The sequence below is a fragment of the Quercus lobata genome, chromosome 1 (genome assembly GCF_001633185.2).
Source record: "Quercus lobata isolate SW786 chromosome 1, ValleyOak3.0 Primary Assembly, whole genome shotgun sequence".
NCBI lineage: Eukaryota > Viridiplantae > Streptophyta > Magnoliopsida > Fagales > Fagaceae > Quercus > Quercus lobata.
The window spans coordinates 28,969,940-28,995,749 of NC_044904.1; the positions used below are offsets into that span (position 1 = coordinate 28,969,940).

At 36.4% G+C, this 25,810-nt stretch overlaps 2 protein-coding genes across 3 annotated transcripts; one reads left to right on the forward strand and one right to left on the reverse strand.

The window, feature by feature from the left end:
* Window positions 1–5,248: 5,248 nt before the first annotated feature.
* Window positions 5,249–5,692, reverse strand: LOC115952073. Its single transcript, XM_031069162.1, has one exon. The coding sequence runs from the start codon at window positions 5,690–5,692 to the stop codon at window positions 5,249–5,251; it is 444 nt and encodes a 147-aa protein (XP_030925022.1).
* Window positions 5,693–16,100: 10,408 nt separating this feature from the next.
* Window positions 16,101–24,673, forward strand: LOC115985901 (neutral ceramidase 1). 2 transcript variants are annotated; one of them, XM_031108798.1, is made up of 10 exons: window positions 16,101–16,377; window positions 17,822–18,210; window positions 18,493–18,701; window positions 19,893–20,237; window positions 20,934–21,198; window positions 21,297–21,567; window positions 21,677–21,802; window positions 22,694–22,757; window positions 23,033–23,202; window positions 23,835–24,673. In XM_031108798.1, the coding sequence occupies exons 2-10, from the start codon at window positions 17,873–17,875 to the stop codon at window positions 24,381–24,383; spliced, it is 2,337 nt and encodes a 778-aa protein (XP_030964658.1). In that variant the 5' UTR covers window positions 16,101–16,377; window positions 17,822–17,872; the 3' UTR covers window positions 24,384–24,673. The 2 variants fall into 2 exon arrangements, with proteins under 2 accessions (XP_030964658.1, XP_030964654.1); XM_031108794.1 differs by lacking the exon at window positions 16,101–16,377 and having other exon boundaries at window positions 17,792–18,210.
* Window positions 24,674–25,810: the final 1,137 nt, after the last annotated feature.

Genomic DNA, 25,810 nt, shown 5'->3' on the forward strand with positions numbered 1-25,810 from the left:
ACATTAGTGTGTATTAATCCTAATACATCAGTGGCTCTAGCTCCCTTTCCTGTAAAGGGACTTTTGGTCATTTTCCCTTGTAAGCAAGGCTCACAAATTGGATAAGGCTCTACCTTTAAAAGATTCAATGGCCCATCCCTTACCAATCTATTGATTCGGTCAATATTGATATGACCAAGCCTTAAGTGCCACAAATAGGTAGGATTAACATCTCTTTTTCTTTTAAGAGATAACACACTGGCAGCAATATCATTCTCAACACAATTAATAGAATTATCAATAGAACTCAAAAAATAAAGACCATCTTGTAAAATGCTAGAAGTTACAAATTTATTATTAAACTTAACAACAAGTTCAGAAGTAAAAAGAAATGAATATCCTGAACAACCAAGTATTGAAACTGAAACTAAATTTTTCGCACTTCTGGCACATATAAGCAATCTTCTAAGACAAGAGTTCTACTAGAAGATAATTCTAAATAAAAGATTCCAATGGCAGTGGCTGCAACAGTTGCACCAGTCCCCATCTTTAGGATCATCTCCCCTTCATTTAGCCTTCGGGTCTCCTTGAACCCCTGCAGCATATTGCAAATGTGTGAGATTGTACTAGAATCTACACACCAAGAATCAAATGGACCATCCATTAAATTTGTTTCAATAACGAGCAAATTAGGCATACCTTCTGTAGGTTTGTCATTCTTCAGAGAAGCCAAATAATGGCGACAGTTTCTCTTCCAATGACTAGGCTTACCGCAATGGAAACAATTTCCTTTTGCTTTCTTTTTCTTAGTGTCCTTATTCACTTTGTCACCTTGAGCCTTATTGAATGACTGAGACCCTTTTCTCTTCTAGTTCTTACCCTTAGGCTTCAACTTAAGAGAAGTATCAGATTTTTTAGCCAACATTACAGTAGGCTTTTCTTTCTTGATGAGATCCTCAGCTGCTTTCAACATATTGAGCAGTTCTGACAATGTCACTACCATCTTATTCTGTTATTTCATGATAAACTGATTAAAAGAATCAGGTAAAGGTGCTAGGATCGCATCAACTTGGGTCTCACTATCAATTTATGCACCAAGCATATCCAATTCATTGATGAAAGAAATCATCTTCAGGACATGTTCCCGAACTAGAGTTCCTTCCACCATTTTGGTGGACATGAGATTTTTCATAGCAATTTGCCGTGCACTTCTGCTTTGTTCTCCAAACATCTCTTTGAGGTGCAGCATCATATCTTGTGCTGTAAGTAGGCCTTAGCATTGTTTTTGCAACACATTGGTCATAGAGGCCATTATGTAGCATTTAGCCATTTTATTAGCCTCATGCCACTTATTGAATGCATCTCTTTGCGCTTCAGTGGCATCAGCTAAATCAAGTTTTGGTGCCTTAGTATTAAGGACATGAGCTATCTTATCAGCAGTGAAAACAATGATTAGGTTCCTTTTCCAATCTACATAGTTTGGTCCAGATAATCGATTTTCATCCAAAATCTTAACTAAGGGATTAAAATTGGTCATAATGAATCTGCAAAATAATATAAAATAATATTTTCACATACATATATCCATCATATTCAGGTTTTAGAATAACTAATGGTACCTCCCACAAGAACAAAATATAATAGATTCCCAGAACAGAATATAACAATTATATTCATAAATAGTTTGAAGTGGGCATCGGGAATCCTTACCTTGCATGCTCCAATAATTTCTTTTGAAATATACTGTGCACACCATATAAAGGCAAATATATACTATTCATCATAATTTCATCTCATATTTCTAATTTTATTTAATTTATCTATGACTCCCGATTTACTTTTGGCCTCCAAATCAAACATGTTTTACACTATTTTAGTGGTCATGTTTATTTGGATAAGTGCAAACTATTATCTGAGTGTGATATATGTACTAGTATGATTATGTTGCTATTTTAGCCACACTCCCACCAGTCATACACACACTTGTCTTCCCAAGAAGTAAACAAGAGGAACTACCAAACCAAAATCAAGTCTATCCTTTTGGCTTAAACAAAATTTTAATTTAATAGAACCTTTATTCACCGACAATGGAGGGCCATAGGAATTATTCTATAAAATAATCCTGTTTAGCACTTAATATATATCAGTACTGGGATGCAACTGTAAAGTGAGTCAATGCACTAAATATCATTCTTTATGTATCTGACACAACTCCCACCAATTGAGATTCAATACCTTAATTCGGCAATACTCAAGATTTTATCAACATAAAAAAAAGGTGAGTCAATGCACTAAAACATGTCAATATGGGTTACACAAATAATCACATATATATAAAACCATAATAGACAATCTGTAAAGTAACAATAGCACTACGGCGCACAACTCAAGAGTAGATGCAAGAGACATGCGACTTCTCTGAATATTAATTATTGCACTACGAAAACGAATCGGAACCAAACAATCAACATATCAATATATATCAATCACAGCACATATTTTTTATTGTTCTCCACTTCTCCGAATAAAAAAAAAATTAAAAAAAAAAAAAACAATTAACATATCACATATATCAATCACGACATATAGGAAATAAATCTCAACACACATACTGATATGAATAACGATTCAGAATCCATGATTAATTGTGGTTTGCTCTGATACCACTGAAAACTTTTGCGGAAGCAATATAAAACAAAAATTATATTTTCATTTAAAGATCGTTGTACCACACAACCATGGATTCTAAATAAAACAAAATTGCGTACCTCTCTTAGCAACCCAAGCGTGTTGCCTCCCAAGGTATTCATGTCTCTCTCTCTATTTTTATTGAGTTTTTAGAAGACTGCAGTATCATACAGTAGTTCTGATGGCCAATCACTAAATATGATATTATAAAATCTTATTTTATTTAAGACTTCTAAAACCCTAGAGAGATTGGACGTGAGATCCTTAGGGATCCTAATCTTCAGCCGTAGGATTTATCAATAACTTTTTGAACATTATTGACTTATCTTGAAACTCTTTCAAAATTATTTCTAAATTTTCTCAACCATATCAAGAAAATATCTGAACTTCTACATATTGCAATAATATTCATCAACACATTGCAATTGACCCCTGAATATTAGAGAATTACAAATGAGGTCCCATTTCATACAATTTTATATCTATGTCCTTCCACCATACTATATTCCCACAGCCCACTAGGACTGGATAAATATCACTGTCATGCCCCTAACTTATGTGACCCTTAATTTCTTGATTTCATAATTTCTATTGGACTCCAAAATATTTTTAAAAAACTCTTTAAGTATATATATACAATATTATATATATGAAAAACATTTTTGAAAAAATGTCACCGGCCGGTTTTGTTTTGAGTTCAACTTCAATATCAAAATCAACCGAATATACTATCTTTTTTAGAGACTGGTGGATTTATTGTTGAGCATTTATATATTTTACTCATTACACACATAACCCAACGTGTCTGTATATAGCTTTTAAAATTGGCATCACCAGTTGACATTGTCAAAGTTATGTGCATACTAAATAAATATACACAAACTCCTTATGTTTGAGGACAGTAGAAAAATTGTGATAGAACAACATTTTAATTAACAATGATCACTCCATAAGGTATCCTTGATCGGATCCAATTCAATGTATGTACTTATTACATTACACCCACTTGTTTGCTTAAAGTCACTACTTCAATGATGGAGTAAATCATCCTATCATATAGCAGCACAACAAGTGTAGGTTTCAGTGATAATATTCAATTAATATCTACAACCTAGAACAATTTAATAATTTATGAAAAATCATTACACCCTATCTTTGGTTCCTTAATTAACCCTTAACATGATTTTTTCCACAGAGGTGACATCACATGCTACATTTAAACAATGAAATATACCTATAAAAGTTATGAATGTGACAATAAAATTTTATCATCAAATAAAAATGCATAGTATTGTTTTTGAGGGCACATAATTCTAACAATCCTAACTTATTCTTATCTTGTCAAAGTAATTTATACAAAGTGGACACTCACTCGATTTTATTATCGATCTTATTACCTTATGATTTATTGATGTTCAATTTGATTGAGTCATTATTTTAAACCATATATATATATATATATATGCAGGGGCGGAGGGAGGGGGAGGGGGGGCACCTGCCCCCCCTGAACTTTTAAATTTTTTTGCTACTAATATGGTACGTATAAGGAAATAGGAATCATAGGGAAATGGGGCTGACATAAGGAAATAGGAATCATAGGGGAATGGGGCTGACCTAATAATGATTAAAACAAACAAAAAAAAAAGAAAAAAAAGAAAAGGAAAAGAAAAAAGGATCGTACTGCCAAACCTAAAAGGAATTACACAACCTAATACTAATACTAATAGGACTCTATAAAAAAAAATATATATATATATATATATTATATATATATATATATATATATATATATAATATATATAAAGGAGTAAAGGATGCCTCACATTAAAAAAAAAAAAAAAGTCTTTTGATACTAGTCTACCTTAGAGTTTTTGAAAGCATTTAGTACTTAAAGGAATTGGGCAGCTTGCTAAAAAGATGGTAGAAATGAAAAATGATGTTTCATATCCATTGGTTTACTCATGACCTTGGCATTGATTTTACCAGTTGCAACAACTATTATTGAAAGAGATTTTTCGACAATGAACATAATTAAAAATCAACTACGCAATCGAATTGGAGATCAATGAATGAATGATTGTTTAGAAATATATATTTAAGACTATTAAGTGTGAAAAGATCATGTAGCGGTTTCAAAATATGAAAAATCTTCGAGGGCAATTGAGTAAATTAAGCTAGGTGTGAAAAGCCAAATTAAAGTTTACATTTTATGTTAGATTCTATATGTCAATTACATTAGCATATAGTTGCTTATTTATTTTGTTATTAATATTGATTAATTTTTTTCGATTAGTTTTTTACTTTTAATCTTGCCCCCCCTAATCTAAATTTCTAGCTCCGCCACTGTATATTTTTTTGAGGAAAAGGTAAAAGAAACTTTATTACTGGAAAAAACAAACTAAACAACATTCTCCAAGTCCCGTGGAAGTTCTTCTATCCACACATCGATGTCAGCAGATAAAACTGCTCGTCTAGCAAGGGCATGAGCTAGCTTATTGCCCTTACGATTGACATGCATAAAATTACAAATAAAAGAAGAAGATAACAGTCTTATCTCATCAATAATATGTCCATACAAAGTCTACACTGGCCTAGTATCGATAATGGCTTCAATAACTCTCAAAGAGTCACCTTCAATCACCACATTGTGAAGGCTGAGTTCCTGAGCAAAGCAGATGGCTCTTCGAGTTGCCAAAGCCTCCACCACATCAGCCGAACCTGGGAGCCGCACTCTCTGACTTAACGCAGCCATGACAAGCCCAGCCGAGTCCCTCACAACCACCCCTAAGCCAGCGCACCTCTGTTCCAGGAATAAAGCGCCATCAAAGTTTATTTTGTAAACACCTGAATCAGGTGGCTTCCAACGCAAATCCATACTCCGGGCAGCCATCCGTGGATTCACCGATTGTATATCCCGATACTCCTGCAAAAGCTCTGAAGCTCGGTGCATCACCAAATTTGAACCCCAAGTTTTCTGCCCCTCCCTCACCCTGTTTCGCCTCTCCCAGATACCCCAAGCAGCCATAGCGAACAGAGCAATCAGATTAGAGGAACCATGCGCACATAAAAACTGAAACAGATCACCAAAGTTAGAAAAATGATGAGCACAAAGAAAAGAAAACCGAGCATCTGACATCCAAATGGGTTTCTGCCACTGTATATATGTGTGTGTATTATTGCAAGAAGTAATATTATTAAGATTTATTATGTAGGTAGCAAAATCGTGTATGTTACGCGTACAGTACACGCATGTCCATAAATTTATAAAAAATAAAAACTACTGACATCTCTCATGCCCTTTTCAATTGTACGAATGTATACTCTCTTCTTTTCTTTTTTTTTCAAATGAGAAATAATATTTGCATTTGGTTTATAGTGAGTATTGCATAAGGTTTAATGGATGAAAAACGACAAATAATAAGCCAAATAGTCACATATAATAAACCTACATGAGTTATATAACTCTACTCTATTATTCCTTGAAATTGGAAATTGATTGATATCGGTCCAATTGTGCCTCCCACTTTCCAATGTTTCTATTTTCTACAGTTGTACCTCTACTCTTTATCTTTTACTTATAATTAACTATTAATAGTTATATTGAATATTGTAGGGGCACAATTTGTAACAACTCCAAGATAAAATTGGACTCGTAAGTAAAAAGGCCTCCCACAATATCATTTGTAGAGAGTGGGCTTGAAAGGTATGACCTGGGCATAAGAGAGTGGTTTTAGTCGTAGTTCCTACGAGGAATACTACATGGGCGAGCTTGGCCTTCCTAGCCAAACTCCTTTGTGGCCAGCCTCCCTTTTATCTTTGTTTGTTTCGCCTTTTATACTGGTGTCTCATTCCCCTTTTTTGTGTCCACGTGTTGATTTCTACTTTTGGGGTGCAGGCCTGTCCAGTCGACCCATACCTAGAGTGGTTGGGAGTTGCTGGAAAGGCGTATGGGCATGGGCATGGGCATGGGCATGGGCATGGGTCAGACGCCGAATTCCGTATTACTGTGTTGGCTGCTTTTTTCCTGGCCCTGCCCGCTACACTCGGCTTGTTCCTTTCTTTGGGCATTTAATGAAGTGCCGAGGAGGAGGTCGTCCTCGGTAATGGCCCTCCTCGGCTTGGGTTGCGGTCCTTAAGATAAACTGGGCCTGGGCCGAGGCTACACTTTCTTTGGCCCTACAATAGCCCCTCAAAAGCTTGCTGCCCGACTTTTAGTTGGGAAGGAGGGTTTTGATAATGTTGGGCCTACATCATAACCCGTTCTGATTCTGCACTCCATAAATATTTGCATTTTTCCATTTACTTGGGAATCGTGTCAAAACAAAGGACGCGCCCTTATTTTTCATTCGCGCGGAGTCTTTTGATATTTCGGTATTCGAGGCACGCCTTCACGAGGATCTTCAGATCCTACGGCTGAGGATGAGGTTGGAAATTGAGCCCAGTCTGCTTTGTCTGTAGCGTTCCTTGGAAATTTGCACAAGTTAAGTGTCACCGGTCTGCTCTGTGTATAAATAGGATAGGGGGTCACTCCCCTTGTATACAAACCCTTCTGCTTCCTTCAGAAACATAATCCATCCGCCATACTCAGTCTCCATTTTCAGTGTCATTTAGCCTCAGGTTAATATGCTTGAGGCATGGGTGGGGATGAAGGGTCTTTACCCGCTTCAGAGGCACCGAATCCTCAAGGTGATATGGTACGAACAAGGATGGCACAGATTCAAGCCGGTCCTCCGCTTTGACAGGGGGAAGATGGTCTTCCTCTCTCTTTTAGTCAAAATCCGAAGCAGGTTCTGGTCATGCTAGATTTTTGGCATGTCAGAAGAAGGAATTTCCGCCATCAACGCCGTCTGCCTTGTCGCAGGCAAATTTTCACGGGGGCTCCCCAACTTCCGGCTCCCTGCACCTTTTCTTCAACGGTGCAAGCCCCAAGTTGGGTTCCCTGCACCTTTTCTTCAGCGGCGCTGGCCCAAAGCCAGGTGCTCTCTGCACCTTTTCTTCGAAGGTGCAGGCCCCTCGTCGGATTCTTTTGCTGCCTGAGTTATGGGCATGTAAAAGTATTGAGGAGTGGTTCCCTTACTCAACATCTCGGCGTAGCAGCCAACCTCTCCTTTGTGCTTCTCCTTCGGCTTTATCTTTACTCTCTTGTATTTTTCTTTTTACTTACGTAGTTAGCTTTAATGTAAGCTTATTTCAACTTTTCATTGTACACCGTACTATTCCTTTGTCTTAATAAAAGATGAGTTTATTTCTTTCTATATACTTTTCTTTTCTGCAACAACTACTTTGTGCATGAATATTAAATATAAACTTGCCTCTAATGACACTCGGAGCAGAAAAATGCCTTAACACAGATTCCTACTAGTTCAAATTTACGGACATTATCAAGTATAACAATGGTAATTCTCAATAAATTAAACTCTTGGAACTAACCGGGATAGCGGCTGAGTGCTGCGCGATGCATGCTAGACCAATGTCCGAGAACGATAAACTCTAAATAATTCATCCGAGAGGGTAGCCGAGCAGTGAGGGACCTCAATTGTGTTTTTTGGTAGCATACTGCTCTAAATTGCATCAATCCCTTTGGTACTGAGGGTCCAAGGGTAGGCTGGGCAATCTATTCAGTGTAGGGATTAACCCAACCGTTAATGGGGGAATTCTCCTCGGATAGATCCTAAGGCCCATGTAACGTAGTTTTTCTCTTAAGTACTTGGTTTCCCCATAGGCTTGAGTCCGAGGACCATGCAAGGCCTTGGTTCTGTCCAAAACTTGTACTTTTGCTTTTAAGTAGTTGGTTTCCCCAGAGGCTTGGGTCCGAAGACCATGCAAGGCCTTGGTTCTGTCCAAAACTTGTACTTTTGCTTTTAAGTAGTTGGTTTCCCCAGAGGCTTGAGTCCGAGGACCATGCAAGGCCTTGGTTCTGTCCAAAACTTGTGTTTTTGCTCTTAAGTAGTTGGTTTCCCCAGAGGCTTGAGTCCGAGGACCATGCAAGGCCTTGGTTCTGTCCAAAACTTGTGTTTTTGCTCTTAAGTAGTTGGTTTCCCCAGAGGCTTGAGTCCGAGGACCATGCAAGGCCTTGGTTCTGTCCAAAACTTGTGTTTTTGCTCTTAAGTAGTTGGTTTCCCCAGAGGCTTGAGTCTGAGGACCATGCAAGGCCTTGGTTCTGTCCAAAACTTGTACTTTTGCTTTTAAGTAGTTGGTTTCCCCAGAGGCTTGAGTCCGAGGACCATACAAGGCCTTGGTTCTGTCCAAAACTTGTGTTTTGCTCTTAAGTAGTTGGTTTCCCCAGAGGCTTGAGTCCGAGGACCATGCAAGACCTTAGTTCTGTCCAAAACTTGTGTTTTTGCTCTTAAGTAGTTGGTTTCCCCAGAGGTTTGAGTCCGAGGACCATACAAGGCCTTGGTTCTGTCCAAAACTTGTGTTTTTGCTCTTAAGTAGTTGGTTTCCCCAGAGGCTTGAGTTCGAGGACCATGCAAGGCCTTGGTTCTGTCCAAAACTTGTGTTTTTACTCTTAAGTAGTTGGTTTCCCCAGAGGCTTGAGTCCGAGGACCATACAAGGTCTTGGTTCTGTCCAAAACTTGTTTTTTTACTCTTAAGTAGTTGGTTTCCCCAGAGGCTTGAGTCCAAGGACCATACAAGGCCTTGGTTCTGTCCAAAACTTGTAATTTTGCTTCTATGGGGCTTTGGCTTTAGGGGAATTAAATCCTCGGCCGAGCCCCTTGACCCATCTGCGTGGCTGACGCTATAAAGTGTAGCCCCTAGTCAAGAATCATAGCCCCCAACGAAGCTCTACGTTAGCACGCTGTAACTGGCTGGTAGAAAATGACAAGGGTATTGTCCCACACCATCGCCTATGCCAAGACACAAACCTCCCCACAGACGGCGCCAATTGTAGGGGCATAATTTGTAACAACTCCAAGATAAAATTGGACTCGTAAGTAAAAAGGCCTCCCACAATATCATTTGTAGAGAGTGGGCTTGAAAGGTATGACCTGGGCATAAGAGAGTGGTTTTAGTCGTAGTTCCTACGGGGAATACTACATGGGCGAGCTTGGCCTTCCTAGCCAAACTCCTTTGTGGCCAGCCTTCCTTTTATCTTTGTTTGTTTCGCCTTTTATACTGGTGTCCCATTCCCCTTTTTTGTGTCCACGTGTTGATTTCTACTTTTGGGGTGCAGGCCTGTCCAGTCGACCCATACCTAGAGTGGTTGGGAGTTGCTGGAAAGGCGTATGGGCATGGGCATGGGTTTGTCAGACGCCGAATTCCGTATTACTGTGTTAGCTGCTTTTTTCCTGGCCCTACCCGCTACACTCGGCTTGTTCCTTTCTTTGGGCATTTAATGAAGTGCCGAGGAGGAGGTCGTCTTCGGCAATGGCCCTCCTCGGCTTGGGCTGCGGTCTTTAAGATAAACTGGGCCTGGGCCGAGGCTACACTTTCTTTGGCCCCATAAATATGATTTCCCCTCTTTTGAATTAAATCTTGTATTCCATTGAATATTTAATATACAATATATGCTTGTAAGTTAATATTTGGTTAGAGTTATGACAAAAATTCAAAATTGTTATATCATGGATAGCCACAACAAACACGATTAAAAAAAAAATTAGACAACTTTATTTACCTTTTAAAAAAAAAAATTAGAATCAGATTAAAAAGTTTTCATTAAAAGAAAACTAGCAATTACACAATATCATTTTGGATTACAACTGACACACAAGGAGGAATCTCTTCAAGCTAGGGGTGTCAATGTTCGACCCAACCTGCGAATACGACACGAACCCAACACGGGTTTTTTCGGGTTAGGGTTGGGCCTTAATGGGTTTGAGTCATAAACGGGTCGACCCGAAAGCGACACGATAAGAAATGTGTCATAAGCAGGTTAACTCGTGTAACCCGTAATAGACACGTTTGACACGCCCATTTATTTATGTTAACCCAAAACGACACACTTAACACAACCTGTTTAACTCATATAACAAATAAATATTTATTTTATTTTAGATTTCTCAAATACCTTTTATATCCAACACATATTTTAAATTTAAAAAGAAAAGTGAGTAATTACAAAAATTGACAAAGGATATAATTGAAAATTGAAACTTTACAAACCCTAGAACTACTAATACTTTTTTTTTTTTTTTTTTTTTGGCATAGAACTTGCACAAATGAAATTGGATGAGCTTGTGGAAGATAATTTGGACATCAACAAAGAATCTATGGATGATAATCGTGGTCATAGTCAGGATTAGTTCACTGTTTGCTCAAATTTTTTCAATATTGACACTTAGCATTTAGTGAGTTCCAAGGAGATTATATTTTTGTTGAACTATGTTATTTTATTTTTGTTAAACTTTGTTATTTTGAATTTGGGTTGAAGTGTATGCACTTTTTTTGGAGTGTAAAAAACTTATTTCTAGATAAATGTTATATTTTTGTTGAACTATATTATTTTGAATGTGGGTTGAAGACTTGATGTGTATGCATTGCTTTTTGGGATGTAAAAAAAAAAATTATTTCTAAATGGATGTTATATTTAATATTATGCAAATTGAAATGAGTTGTGTTACATTCGTGTCAACCCAACACGACTCGTTTATTAAGTGTGTCAAATGGGTTAGGTCAGGTCAACCTGCCTTATTAACAGGTCGGGTTAGGGTTAAAGGATTATGACACGATTATTAAATGGGTCGGGTTAGGGTTGAGCCATTTAGTTGAATACCCCTACTTCAACACGACACGAACCTGACACGCTTACCCGAATTGACACCCCTACTTCAAGCCAAACCATCTCTATATCAAAATGAATAGCATTGTGGGCCAATGTTTGAGCAATTTGGTTTGCCTCCCTCTTTGTGTGATGGAATTCATAGCTTCTCAAGACTATTGACAAACTTCACATCATCTATGACGTGTCCAATATGAGAAGTGGTTTCAGTAGTGTCTTGGATAGCTTTAACCACCGAAAGTGAGTCACTCTCAATTATAACACTTGAAGCTAGTCTTAGGCTATGTTTGTTTCGAGTGTAATTGTAAATTGGAAAATGTTTTACACCATTGATGGTGTTTGGCACCTCAGGAAATTAAAGTCAAACTGAAAATACATTAGTTTGACCGTAAAATACCCCACCCACACTTGGAAAATATTTTACACAATAATATTATCTTCAAACCATTTCCACTCCTCTAAAAATTCATCTCCTCACTCACTCTCATCACTCATGCCAAGCCCAAGCCGAAGGGCAGAGAAAGCTACCGCCGGTGAAGCACAAATCCAGTCTTTAACCCACAGCCCAACTGTCGTGCCTGCCCTTCGCCGGTGAAGGCAGTTTGTCGTCTACTCCACCTTTGTCCTCTCTCTTTCACTCACTAGACCCATCCCTCTTCCTCCCCTCGATTTTGTTCAGCTCCAATCTGAGCTCATTTACTCACTCTCAGTCTCATGCTCAAGTCGATGATCATGAAGATGAGGGTGAGCATGATCGCATCGCCTCAACCCATCCCCCACCCACGTCGTCACTGCCCTAAATGGTTTTTTATTATTATTGTAAAGTAACATTTGTTCTTGGGTTTTGGAGGATCGATGGTTGGGGTGATTCATGGGTTTCAATGGTGGTGGGTTAGGGGTGAGTTTAAGTGTTGATGGTGGCCAATTGGTGGTGGTGGACCGGTGGCTAGGGTGGTTTGTGGGTTTCAATGGCGGTGGCCTGTGGGTTTTGGTAAATGGGTTTAGATATTGATTTTGAGATTAATGGGTTTTGATTTTGATTATGATTTTTCAGGTTAATTGGTTATGTGGTGGTTGATGGTGGCTGCTGGAGGCTGATTTTGTAGTGGCCAGTGGTGACTGTGGTGGTTGGGTTTTCTAAAAATAAGTTTTTACATGCAATACCAAACACTGCAAATACTTTTTCAACAAATTTTTCAAAACACAAACAAACAACTAAAAATATTTTACATATTGCTAAACACAACCTTAATTGCAAACCTGATAGTTCGCTAGATAGCTAATGCCTCAATGGGCTATGCATCTTGCGCACCCTCCACATTCACCGACAAAATAGCCAGCACCCATCCTTGACTGTCACGCACCACCACCCCTATGCCTGCTTTACTAGTCTCTTTGATAATAGCTCCATCAACATTAGCTTTGAACTAGCCTTGGAGAGGTGGTTCCCATTTTAGTTTTTCCTTTGATCTAGCAGCATTTATTCCTTCCTTCATAGATTAAAATTCAAGTTGGAATTTTACTTATTTAATTAATATATTTGTTTGTCAATAATTTATTATAATATGAATATATTTAACGTAAATAAATAACAATCATATGAAATTAATTTATACGTGATTATAATATACTATAACAAAAAGTTTATTATATTATGCTATTTGCAAATGAATTCGTATTTTTAATAGTAAAAGTTTAAAAATTAAATGTAACACATATTTTCTGTTCTTTTTATGTTTTCTTATTTCATGTCGTAATTTTAAAACATACTTTTCTTGGAAATGTTGAAGTATACGTAGGTAGCGAAATGTCTATCAACAATTGAAATACATTTGGATGTTCATTTATCTGTAGGGAATGTGTTGGGTGCCCTACAACATTTGTTTTACAACAATTACCATACATTATTTATCCCATAATTTTTATAATTCATACGACAATTGTTGATTGAATAATAAATTAAATAAGCATGATAAAATATTGATAGGATTAGCTGCTCAACAACACAATGTTCCTACCAGGTGTTTGCATATGTATAAAGCTTATGGTTTGATAAGAGTGAAACAAATATCCATGCTTGAAGTGAGTGGTCTATTATTGGACTTGCTCGAATCTTGAAGAGTTAGACTAATTTCAAGCTGTGCACTCTTGATTGGAATTCTAGGAGCTACTTTTAGGGGTTTGAGATGTGTCCTAGGGCCTTGGAGGGTATTCTGATAATTTTTTGAATGTTTGGGGTAATTTGGGTATTATGACGATTTGGTGAAGTTGAGAGGTATTTGGGTAAATTGGCAAAGTTGTGTAGACGTAAAGGTAATTTGGAAAAGACTAAGGGTATTTTGGTAGTCTTGAGAAAGTGGAGGGGTATTTGTGTAATTATCTGAAGTAGTAGGGCAGATAAGCAATTGTTGGAGGCTGGACGGATGTTAATGTAAATTTGGATAATGGAGGTTGGGTTGGGCCCGAGTGTAGGCTTGGGTTAAATTGAATGGGCTTTTAGCTTGTTAATTTGGGTTTATTGAAGTGGACTTTGGGCTTGTGGGTTAAAAGGAATGAAATGAAATCTCTCTCTCTCACACTCACACACACAAACTAGGCTTGATTGATCCGGGGCTCTCAAACCCCTGGGGATCAAGACCTAGTAGCTTCACCTTAACAAGTAAACAGCTACAATAAGTGATACTAGTAGCTTGCATATATAAACAATCCTGTTTTTATGGCACAATGTACTTCTATCACTCTTCCTATCTCCTCTCACACACACAGAAAATGGAACGGAAAGTTACATATTTCATTGCATCGAAGCTTCTTATGAAATGACAAACACAAAGAATAATTGCTTTGTTAAAAATGTAGCGGCATGTTGACGCTAGAATGGAAAAGAAGTTAATAAAGTCATCGTATAGAACACAAATTCCTTCGTTAACTGAAAGTGGCTTTGATACAAGATACTATATTTGTTGATTATTATTATGTGATGTCACAAGTAAATGGAAAAAATGGGCATGATATATGTAAGTATATATGTTTTTCTTGGTTGCTTTTCTGGGAGGGCAAGATATATAAGCCATTACTAGTAGTAGTAGGTACGTATACTGATCTTGATGCAACCAAATTTGATCCCAAATCCAAAATGGTTAAGGCCCCACTACACTTTCGATGATATTTCGTGCTGGGTATCCATTTTTTTGGAATTGCATGGGTTGCCATTTCTTTAGTTTAAGACGTTTCTGCTATTCTGTTGGGTAATCATCAAACATGCGAGCGAAAGAAAATAATTTGCGTTACACCTAGAGGCATAGGAAATTCATGTTGTAATTGCTTGTTATGTTATATAATGTTTTGTATTTGAGAATAGCACACGCGACAGAGGATTTTTTTTAATAATTATTATTCAATAAGTCATTTGTAAATGAAACGTGCAAAAATAATTCACAAATGGTGAACCCAATAAAGCAAAGCTTAATTAACAGTTATGAATTATTTAAGACTTATCAGAATATTAAATTAAAAAAAAAAAAAAACAAACAAACAAACAAGTGCATGATAAGATTAAGGACATTCGTTAGCATTTTTCCAAGATTAATTATTATTTGTCATTAATTTAGTGTTTTTATTCTATTCCCCAAAACCTAATGAATTGGATAAGTAAACTGTCTTGAGTCCTAACTTGTTATAGACTTATAGCATTTATTTCCTCAAAAGTTTGATTTGGGAGAGATTTAACATGGGAAATGTTAACCAATGTATTTAGAAAATTGGTTTAACTGCTATTTTTAGAAACATTTTTCTAGAAAAATGATAAAATAATAAATATTATTGACAGTTTTTATATTTCCCATGAAAATTATGTTAAAACTTTTCTATTATAATTTATTAATCATTACTCTAATGACATTCATTAACATGACTCATTTAATATTGATCCATATCTCCCACCAATTTGCAAAAGAGACATGCAATGCAATTAGAAATGAACAGAGCAGAGGATTAGATTGTTTTAGCTTTTTAAAGATAGGAAAATACTAACGAATGCCGTTAGAGTATTGGTTAATTATCCCTTTAAAGAAAGTTTTTATGGGAAAAAAAGTAATTAATATGTTAACAGCTTTTTTAATTTCCTATAAAAATGGTGTCAAAACTTTCCTAAAATGAATTGTTAATTAATACTCTAAAGATACTTGTTAGCATAACCCTTAAAGATAACTGACATTATAAAGTTTTTTTTTTTTAAAAGAAAAAAAAAAACATAGTTTGATTTGATTCATCTCTTGTCCAATAAATGATATTTTGGGGGTTCATTTAATTTCATGTCACAAGGACAAAAAATGTGTAATGATGAGCAAGGGGAGGAGATAAGGAGTAAAAAAAAAATCTAGAACCTGATCCTTTCCAGTTAATGTGCATGTGTGCACAGCAAATCCCATGTTGTTTTTTGTCTTAAATTTAAGATAAGTTTAGTTTAAAGTCATCTTCCTCTATTCATCATATGACAATTGAAAATACCATTTAATAAATATAATTTTGTTCACATAACTTTTTTTAACGAGTCATATTTCTAGTTTTAATAATACTAATAGACTATTTTCTTGACAATCCCAAAGGCAAAAAAGAAGAAGAAGACAAAACTCATAAATTCACCAACGATTGCACAGAACATCCATACACCCAAGGGACCGACATGTATTCTTTATTTAAAAACCAACGTTAAAAAAAAACTGTAAAGCTACCATTCCAACTTTCAAGCCCATGTCACCAGCATTGAAATTGAAACCTTCCCCCATAACCAAACCACTCCAAAATTCTTCACATTCACTCCACTGCAAACCTTAGGTGCGTGTACTCTCTCAGACCCACACTCTTGCTCTCTCTCTCTCTCTCTTTGCTCTATAAATTTCTGTCAAACACTCGACCAAATTAAGTAGCAGAAAACTGCTTTGAAACGATCGTGATCGCGTTCATTGAATCGCAACCTGTACTGTGCTAAGGTATGGAACCTCTTCTCCACTCAAAATTTGTGGGTTTTGATATTCAGATTATTTCATTTCTAGGGTTTTGTCTATATTTTTTTAAAGTATTTTTTGTTAGGTAGAGACGTACTGAAATAGTAGTCATAGCCAGGACTGTTAAAAAGACAAGACTGTTACTCAAGTGGTGCATAATTTATTGTACTGAAATATATTTGGCTATTAGAATTGATCAAGATTGCTTTAATTTCTTTCCTTTTATTTGGATATTAAGAAAGAATTATAGGTTACCCACTTAAAAAAAAAAAAAAAAATTATTGTTAATGTACCATACTTTGGGCCTTGTGCTTTCTTGCAAAAGCTGGGTTGCGAGTTCGAGTCAGGAAATAATGTCTCCAAAAATATTAGGTAAGGCGGTCTATATATCACTTTTTCCACTCTGCAAAAGTGGGTATGTATGACCTACCTATTTTAAATAGTTAACTTAGGATATTTGTCTTATTTAATATATATTTTACGATAATAGATGAATAGTTAAGACTGGTAAGTATGGCACACTAAGAAGCACTTGTATGTTTTTGGGTATGGCTACGGTACAATACAAGATACTGCGATACAACAATTCATGAAAAACTAGGAAATGTTGGAGATACTTATATGAATTAATTATTAAATGTTTTTTTTTTTTTTTTTATATATTGTTAAGTATTTATTTTTCATTGATTGTTAAGCATTTATAAATTTAAGAGCAATAATGAATAATAAAGTGGATCCATGTTTAGAATACAAACTAAGATCCAAAAAAGTAAAAGAAAAGATAGCTAAATAAGTGCTCAACATTGAAACCAATATATAAAAGATATAAATAAAAATCCTCACAAATCTTTCATTATCGGAGGGTTGGGTTACGACCGTATTCAGGCTGTATCAAGAGGGTATCCTAGATGTATCGGCACTTTTCTGAGAAAAAAAGAAAAGAGGAACGGCTGAGACATTCATGTAGAGGTATCCAGTAAGGTTACGTATCTGATACTGGTACTTGAACAAATATGGAGTATCTGTGCTTCCTAGATGGTACATACAAAAGAAAAGTGTGAAGTGTAGAATGACCCTCGGATGAATGCTTCTTTGACTTGAATTTATTTGTTTCCCTAACAAGTGGTAACTGAATTTTATAACATGGTATATGTTATTGTTTATTTTGTTGTCTTCAAATAAATTGTAGATGGTTGCAGTGTTGTGAAAAAGGGGTTTTAGCTTAAGAAGTTGATCAAACAACGAAATAGAGTGTGCATTGTTGTGTGGTGTACCTAACTTTTGAGAGAGAGAGATTTTATGGATCGCATGTTAGACCATTTGTTGGAAAAACTCATTTGCAAGTTGTATGCTTCATTTTTCATATTTTCAGCTCTTATATGCTGTTATCCACTATGCTTGTCTGACACAGTATATGTACTTGATGAAGGAAAATGAGAAGAATCGATTGAGTTTTGATTTATCTACGTGGTTGAGTGCAATGGGGTTCGTGTTTAATTTGAGTGTTTGGAGGCCATGTGTAGCTATTTGGTTATGGATTGCTTTGGTACTCCTGCTACAGAATGGTAGAGGAGTAGTCTCAGATTCCAATTATTTGATTGGACTTGGAAGTTATGACATCACAGGACCAGCCGCTGATGTTAATATGATGGGCTATGCTAATACAGAACAGATCGCATCTGGGGTTCACTTCAGGCTTCGAGCTCGCACATTTATTGTTGCAGAGCCACAAGGGAATCGGGTAGTATTTGTAAATCTAGATGCTTGCATGGCTTCACAGCTTGTGACAGTAAAAGTGATTGAGAGGTTAAAGGCAAGGTACTTAGTATACTATGTCTCAAGCTATTACTTTCCTTAGTGATCAATACATGCCACAAATTCCACCCCATGATGTAAGAGCAACGCGTATTATGATGTATAATATGGAGATATGTTTCAAAATACAAATGGTGCTATGTGTTTTTAAACAGGTAGTTATTGGTGTGTTCTTGAAATGATTGAACTTCAATTAATCATACTAAGTTCCAAAATTTGAATTTGTTGGATATCACAACATCTCTATCCATCTAATTGAAGTCAATGAATCTTGTTATTTGGCAGGTATGGGGACCTATATACTGAAAAGAATGTAGCTATTAGCGGAATTCACACCCATGCAGGGCCTGGGGGTTATCTCCAATATGTTACTTACATCATAACATCTCTCGGTTTTGTGCGTCAATCATTTGACGTCCTTGTTGATGGAATTGAGAAAAGCATTGTAGCAGCTCATGAAAATCTCCAGCCAGGATCAGTTTTTGTTAGTAAGGGTAAGAGAAAAGCTCATATACTGACCACATCATTTCTTTTGATAAGTAACGGAAATTTTATTGATCAAAAAGAAAACACCCAAGAACACCGGGAGTGTACTAGGGGTGTACAATCAATCCCTCAATTAGAATTTGACTATTTGAGATGTTTAATTCTTTACAGAGCTCTGATTTGCTTCTTTTCTAATATTATTATTACCTGCAATACTATATGCTTCTTTGGCTAAGAGCCCTGTAACTCAACTGATTGGTATCTATTGTTGTTTCCAAGACATCCAGGGTTCAAATCCCCCTTCCCATATAACTATCGAAATAGAAATACTATATACCCCTTTGGAACTGGAACCCATGCTACTCTTTTGTCTTTGGAGCACCTATTTTGTATGCTTACTTGTGTACTTAGTCAGTTGCCCCCTTTTGTCTTTTAATATTTATGGAAGATATAAAAAAGTTGGAATCTATTTAGCAGATTTCTCACGTATGTACCGTGAGCTGTTCACTTTGGTCAAATGTTATTTGTGCTATCAAGCTATTACTTCAATTCAGCCAATGAACTCTAGCTTAACTGTCACCTCATCCACTTATAAGTGCTAGGTGGAGGGTCTAATCATTGGTTCAAGAGCCATTGGGTGTGTGTAACTAACCAATCAAAAAGAAAGGTCTATCACCTCAATTCACCCCCTTCTTTTATTTGCTTTAACTCTTACAAACTTTTTATGATTTGATCCCAGTGACTTAGTTTACCCTGCTTTAGATGTTACCCGCGTGTGTTAGGAGGACCCGGTAATTTACCCAATGTGTTTATTTTTCAAAAGTATGGATTTTCATCTGTCTAGATCCAGTTCTGTGCATATAAAGCTAGTGTCAAGGTTTCTTTAATAAAAAGTAAGGGTAGTTTTCTTCTTCTATAGATGCATTCAGCAGTGTGCTACCTTGTTGGACATATAGGTCAACTGGAAAGTAGAAAAGGATAAATAAATAGCTAAAAAAGAACATCAGTGGGAAAAATAAGGCTCCTATTCTGAACTTGGAATCCTACAGTTAAAAAACGTTATTATATTGTGTTGCTTTCAGCCTGCCATGCACTATGTTGCACCACTGGTTGTATGGTGTTTTGGTAAGTTGTTACTATACCTTTCATTTTACAAATATAATTCACATTCTGACATAGGTTTTGGTTTTTAACTACAGGAGAGCTCCTAGATGCTGGTGTAAGTCGCAGCCCTAGTGCTTATCTCAATAATCCAGCAGCAGAGCGCAGTAAATACAAGTATGACGTTGATAAGGAAATGACACTTTTGAAGTTTGTAAGTGATAAGTGGGGTCCAATCGGTAGCTTCAATTGGTTTGCCACTCATGGAACTTCTATGAGTCGTACAAACTCCTTGATAAGTGGGGATAATAAAGGTGCTGCTGCAAGATTTATGGAGGACTGGTTTGAGCAGAAAGGTATTGGAAGCTCATATTTTGAAGGATTTGGAGCTGATGGAATTCCACAAAGAGCCTCAAACATAATTACCGACCTTCCTAATAACCGTAAGTTACTAGCTTTTGCATTTAATTACAGTACAATTATCTGAAGATGGTTTAGGCTATAAAGTTTTATAATATCTAAAGCAGGCCCCAAAAGATATTACACTATTAAATGGTTTAGGTCTTGGGTCTGTCATAGGACAAATTGTCAAATCTGTACCATGTTGATCCGACATACCAAATTTTCAATTCTCTATGTTCTGTATATTACTAATGATGAGTGATGACTGTGCTGATGGGGTAAAGACTGTGTCACAGATGAACAAGTTTACCTGAATATGTTGTATATTATTAAACAGTAGTTGGATTGGTTTAAAAATTAAAGGCATGATTTAAAAAAATGGTCATGAACATATTTTTTGTTTAGTTATTTTTTTGATTGTTGGTGCATTTGCATGTTAAAAGTTGGGTCTCATTGTATTTTAGACTTTTTCATGTTTGTGGATTCAGTCAGGGATGTCTGCCTACCAGGTATATTTATACTTGGTTAAATGTGATACATGCCAGTAAATAAGCTATATCAGCCTTCTATATTAATATTTGGGTAAAGTAAGCAACCTTGGGTATGATATGGATACTTTACAGACAAATTTTGTTTCAAGACGGCACATGTGATAGAAATTTCGAAGGATTTAACTGCTGCAATTAAGGAAAGTCAACTTTGTTTATTCATCTTTTACGTTCTTTTTCCTGATGCAGACCATGAGTTACTGGAGCTTGCTGCATCCTTCCAGTCTCCTCCTGGTAGGCCTGCAGCCAGCATTCAAACTGTTGCAAGACGTGTCAGGGGTTCTCCCAGGCAGGATAACAAGCCTAGATTTGTATCTGCCTTTTGTCAATCAAACTGTGGTGATGTTAGCCCAAATGTTCTTGGAGCATTCTGCATAGACACTGGGTTACCTTGTGACTTTAATCACAGTACATGTGGTGGGAAGAATGAGCTATGCTATGGACGAGGACCAGGGTACTTATCCCTCTGTGTGCTGAAGTTTTTTTGGTGGTTTAACTTATATGTGTCTTATGCTTGTGTATATAAATTACATTCTGTATTTAAAATGGCAGCTACCCTGATGAATTTGAAAGTACACGTATTATTGGAAAGAGGCAATTCAGAAAAGCTGTAGAGCTTTTTGACAAAGCATCTGAACAGTTAACAGGGAAGGTTGACTATCGCCACACTTATATAGACTTCTCACAACTTAATGTGACACTTCCTAAAAAGGGAGGAGGGTTTGAGGTGGTAAAAACATGTCCTGCTGCAATGGGATTTGCATTTGCTGCTGGAACAACAGATGGTCCTGGAGCTTTTGATTTTAAGCAAGGAGATGACAAGGTAATCTGTAATAGCAATTCTTTGTGGGCTGGGCATTGTGAAAATGCCCATGTACCGTTTAGAGGCTGCATGTTTTGCATCTTCACTGTTTACTCTTATGATATGTCAGGGAAATCCTTTCTGGAAGTTGGTGCGAAACTTACTTAAAACACCAGACCAGGAACAAATTGATTGTCAACAGCCGAAGCCCATCTTGCTTGATACTGGTGAAATGAAGGAACCATATGATTGGGCTGTAAGTTGCACACTTGTTTTCACATGGTTTTTATAAGTGAGCATATTTTTTATGTGAGTAGATTGTAACAATTTACTGCCTGAACAAGGTCCAATCATTCTGTTTCCCAAACCAAATAATCTTGATCAGCATGAGGTTCATGTATAGCCACATTATTTCTTTTAATATGGTGTTAACAAGCAGTACCTGTATGCATTTTATGAATATAGATTCTGTATTGTTTGTGATTGTTACAATTCCTAGAAGTGATAATTTTATATATTTCCTCTGTACAGAAACCTTTTGTATAAGATATAAAAAGTTTTAGGTGAAGGATCTAGACTGAGTGTTGGGCGTCTTTCTGAAGTCAAACTCAAACTATGAAAACTTGGTATAGGCAACTGTATTTGTGTTGGAAATGACATTCCAATGAATGATATCTGACAATTTCTAGCTTTTATTCAAATAGGTTGTGCACAGTGTTGACTGATTTGTAGAATTCATATGATTTAAATTCAGATATGGGAAATTGTGATTTCCTTTTGAGCTATGCTAGACTATTGAGCTTACAGACATCCACATAGTTGAAGAGAAATCCATGTTGTGAATAGATAGCTCCAAGGATTACTGAATGCATTTTTCAAAGTGGTAGTTCTGCTGGAAAACTTTCACAAACAATATGTAATTGGAAGATTGCAGCCATTTGATTTATGAAATTGTTTTCAGGACATTTACTACCTGTCAAAGAGTTATAATTGTTGATGTAAAAAATTTTAAGCTTATCTCTGTGGTTCATATTTACTGGTTTTGAGACCACTGTTCAGGCCTTTGATTCCCCAAACCACCACTCCCTCAGCATAAAGGTTGATTGTTGTACTTGCTAAAAATTTTGTATGTCATTGGTTTTTGCAGCCTTCAATACTTCCAATCCAGGTCCTTCAAATAGGACAGCTAGTCATTCTCAGTGTACCCGGAGGTAGTGGCTTGCCTTGTATATTCTTCTGTTCTTCTCTTGGTATTAAGCGATTTATGTTTCATTTTCTCAACTAACTCCTGGGTCTGTCTAGAATGAGAAACTGGAAATTATGCATTTTCACTTTCCATAAAGAGAATTACGAAGGAGAACATATACATCTTTCTTGTCAATTATTTCTTACAGTTGTTTCTAGACTCTAATTAATTTTTTCTTCTTCTTTGTATTGTTCATTGGGTTCTTTCTGCTCATTTTTCTGATTGTTTTGGTTCTCACAGAATTCACAACAATGGCTGGGAGGCGTCTCCGAGATGCTGTGAAGTCAGTGCTCACAAGTGGTGGTCATGGAGACTTTAATAGCAATGTTCATGTTGTTATAGCAGGGTTGACTAATACCTATTCACAGTATGTAACTACATTCGAAGAGTATGAAGTGCAGAGATATGAGGTCAGTTCTTGGTTTCATGGAACAAACATGCATGTAGAGTAATAGGTTCAAAAAATGGAGTAATATTATCTATGAAATGCCACTAGAAGTGAACTCTTAACCAAGTGGCACCATTTGATGTCATTAGCTTAGAAAATATTATATGCTGCAAGAGAAACTTGGGGGACATTACATACATCACAGCTTACTGTACATAGTCAAAAACTTTTTCTGTTGCTTCTTAATCATGATTAGAGTACTTGCTGTTTATTTATCTATTACCTTGTTTGGTAAGGTTTGAACCCAAGTCATTTCCCTAACCCCACACCATTCCTTACTACTAGAGGCCTAGAGCAAAGCATCCAAAAGCTGTAAACCTTAAAATTTTGTATAATTTGATTACAAAAGATATGAATAAATGCCTGCTATATTGGCATACTTATAAGATGGCCTTGAAGTCATATAGCCTCTCTGTTTAGAAAGTAGATCCTTAGGTCAAAACACAGCTGTGCACACTGCACACACACAACTAAAATAAATAAATAAAGTGCAGTCAAATTAGTAATCATACTCTTCCATTTACTTTTGTAAAATAACTATTGTTGCTTATAATTATTTTTTCTCCTCTCTTTTACTGATATTTTGCTTCTCAGGGAGCCTCCACATTATATGGTCCACATACGCTCAGTGCCTATATTCAAGAGTTCAAGAAACTTGCAAGTGCTATCAACAGCAACCAACCTGTTCAACCAGGGCCACAACCCCCAGATCTCTTGGAGAAGCAAATAAGCTTACTTACCCCAGTTGTGATAGATGCGACACCTCGTGGTGTAAATTTTGGGGATTGTGACTCTGACATTCCTCAAAACTCCACCTTTAAGAGAGGTGACTTGGTGACAGTTACCTTCTGGTCAGCTTGTCCCCGAAATGATCTCATGACTGAAGCTACGTTTGCGCTTGTGGAGATCCTCCAAGGAAAGGATATTTGGATTCCTGCTTATGATGATGATGATTTATGCCTGCGTTTTAAGTGGTCAAGACCATCCAAATTCAGCAGTCGAAGTCAGGCAACAATAGAATGGAGAATCCCGGAATCTGCATCTCCTGGTGTGTACAGGATAAAACACTTTGGTGCTTCAAAGGGCCTTATCGGATCAGTTCGCCATTTCACAGGTTCATCTAGTGCTTTCGTGGTAACATGAGAATCTCTATATTGTTTGTTTATGTACGCCATTATGTAAAGTATTTCTGTGTGCTATGTATGACAAGCGGTTAGCACGAGTACGTTCATCTTGTTTGTATATGTACGGCAGTAGGTAAAGCTATTACGTTGTGCTGTATTGTATTCCTCGTTTTAGGCATTGAACTCATTACATATCCAAAAGAAGAATAATTTTAATGCCAATATAATTATCCCCAGCAGATTGTGTATGATGCATGATCAATTGTACACAAGCTAAATAAATGAATGAATACATTAAATTATGCTGCATTTTGTTGGAGTATGGATTTGTGTGTGTACTCTCTCTCTCACTTGATAGTCGATACTACAATGATTAAATACGCTACATTTTACATCCTACTCACCAATCCGACTTAATTGAATCCAATCCAAAGAGCATCTTCATTTTGTGATTGCTCGATGTTGCATGTCAAACTGTATTGTCATTGAACATAGGTTTGGTTGGTTTCGTTTGGATATGACATTTTCTCTAACCAGATGTACACAAACCAACCTGATCATTTTTTAATTACACGTGTATTGTTTTTATTGACGATCTTATTACCCTATTTAGTATTTACCACAATCAATCAAATCAGTTTTCACTTACAATTTCGTCACCCTATTTAATAAGAAGAATAGAAGATATCTAATTCTATTGTTATCTCCCCCCCTCTCTTTCTCTCTCTCTCTCTTTCATTTTCACTTTCTCACTCCAGTCCTTCCAAAATTACATTTTTTTAAAAAAATGTGATTTCCACTGTCACTTATTTATAAATTAAAGAGAATTTATACTTTTTTTTTAATAAAATGAAAGGGGGCCATCACCTAAAATTTATTAAATATTTTAAAATTTTAACATTAAATAAAGGGGAGGGGGCATTTGTGGAAAATTCAGGGGGCCAAGGCCCCCCAAGCCCCCCTCACTCCACCTATGTTTTCACTTACAATTTCATCCTAACCCTATTTAATAAGATAATAAGAAGATATCTAATTCTAACCTTATCTCTTCTCTCTCTCTCTCATATATATACATACATATATATATATATATTTTTTTTTTTTTTCATTCTCACTTTCTCACTCCAGTCTTTCCACAATTACTTTTTTTTTTTTTTTAATGTGATTTCTATCATCACTTATTCCAGAATTATATCACTTATTCTAATCTTGATATGTTTGAGCTAAAGGATAGGCTTGGAGATGTATTGCTTTAAAAGGTGGGCTCAGTGGCAACTCTAGGAATTTTCTTGAGGGGGGCATTAAGAAACTTAAGGCCTCGTTTGATATGCACACTTTAGCAACGTTGTTTATTGTTTGAACACCCAAATAGGTGGGCCCCAATGCTGAACTATGTGTTTGGTAAGTGATTCAGAACAAATGTTGTTTGAGTTTAAGTATTCAAGT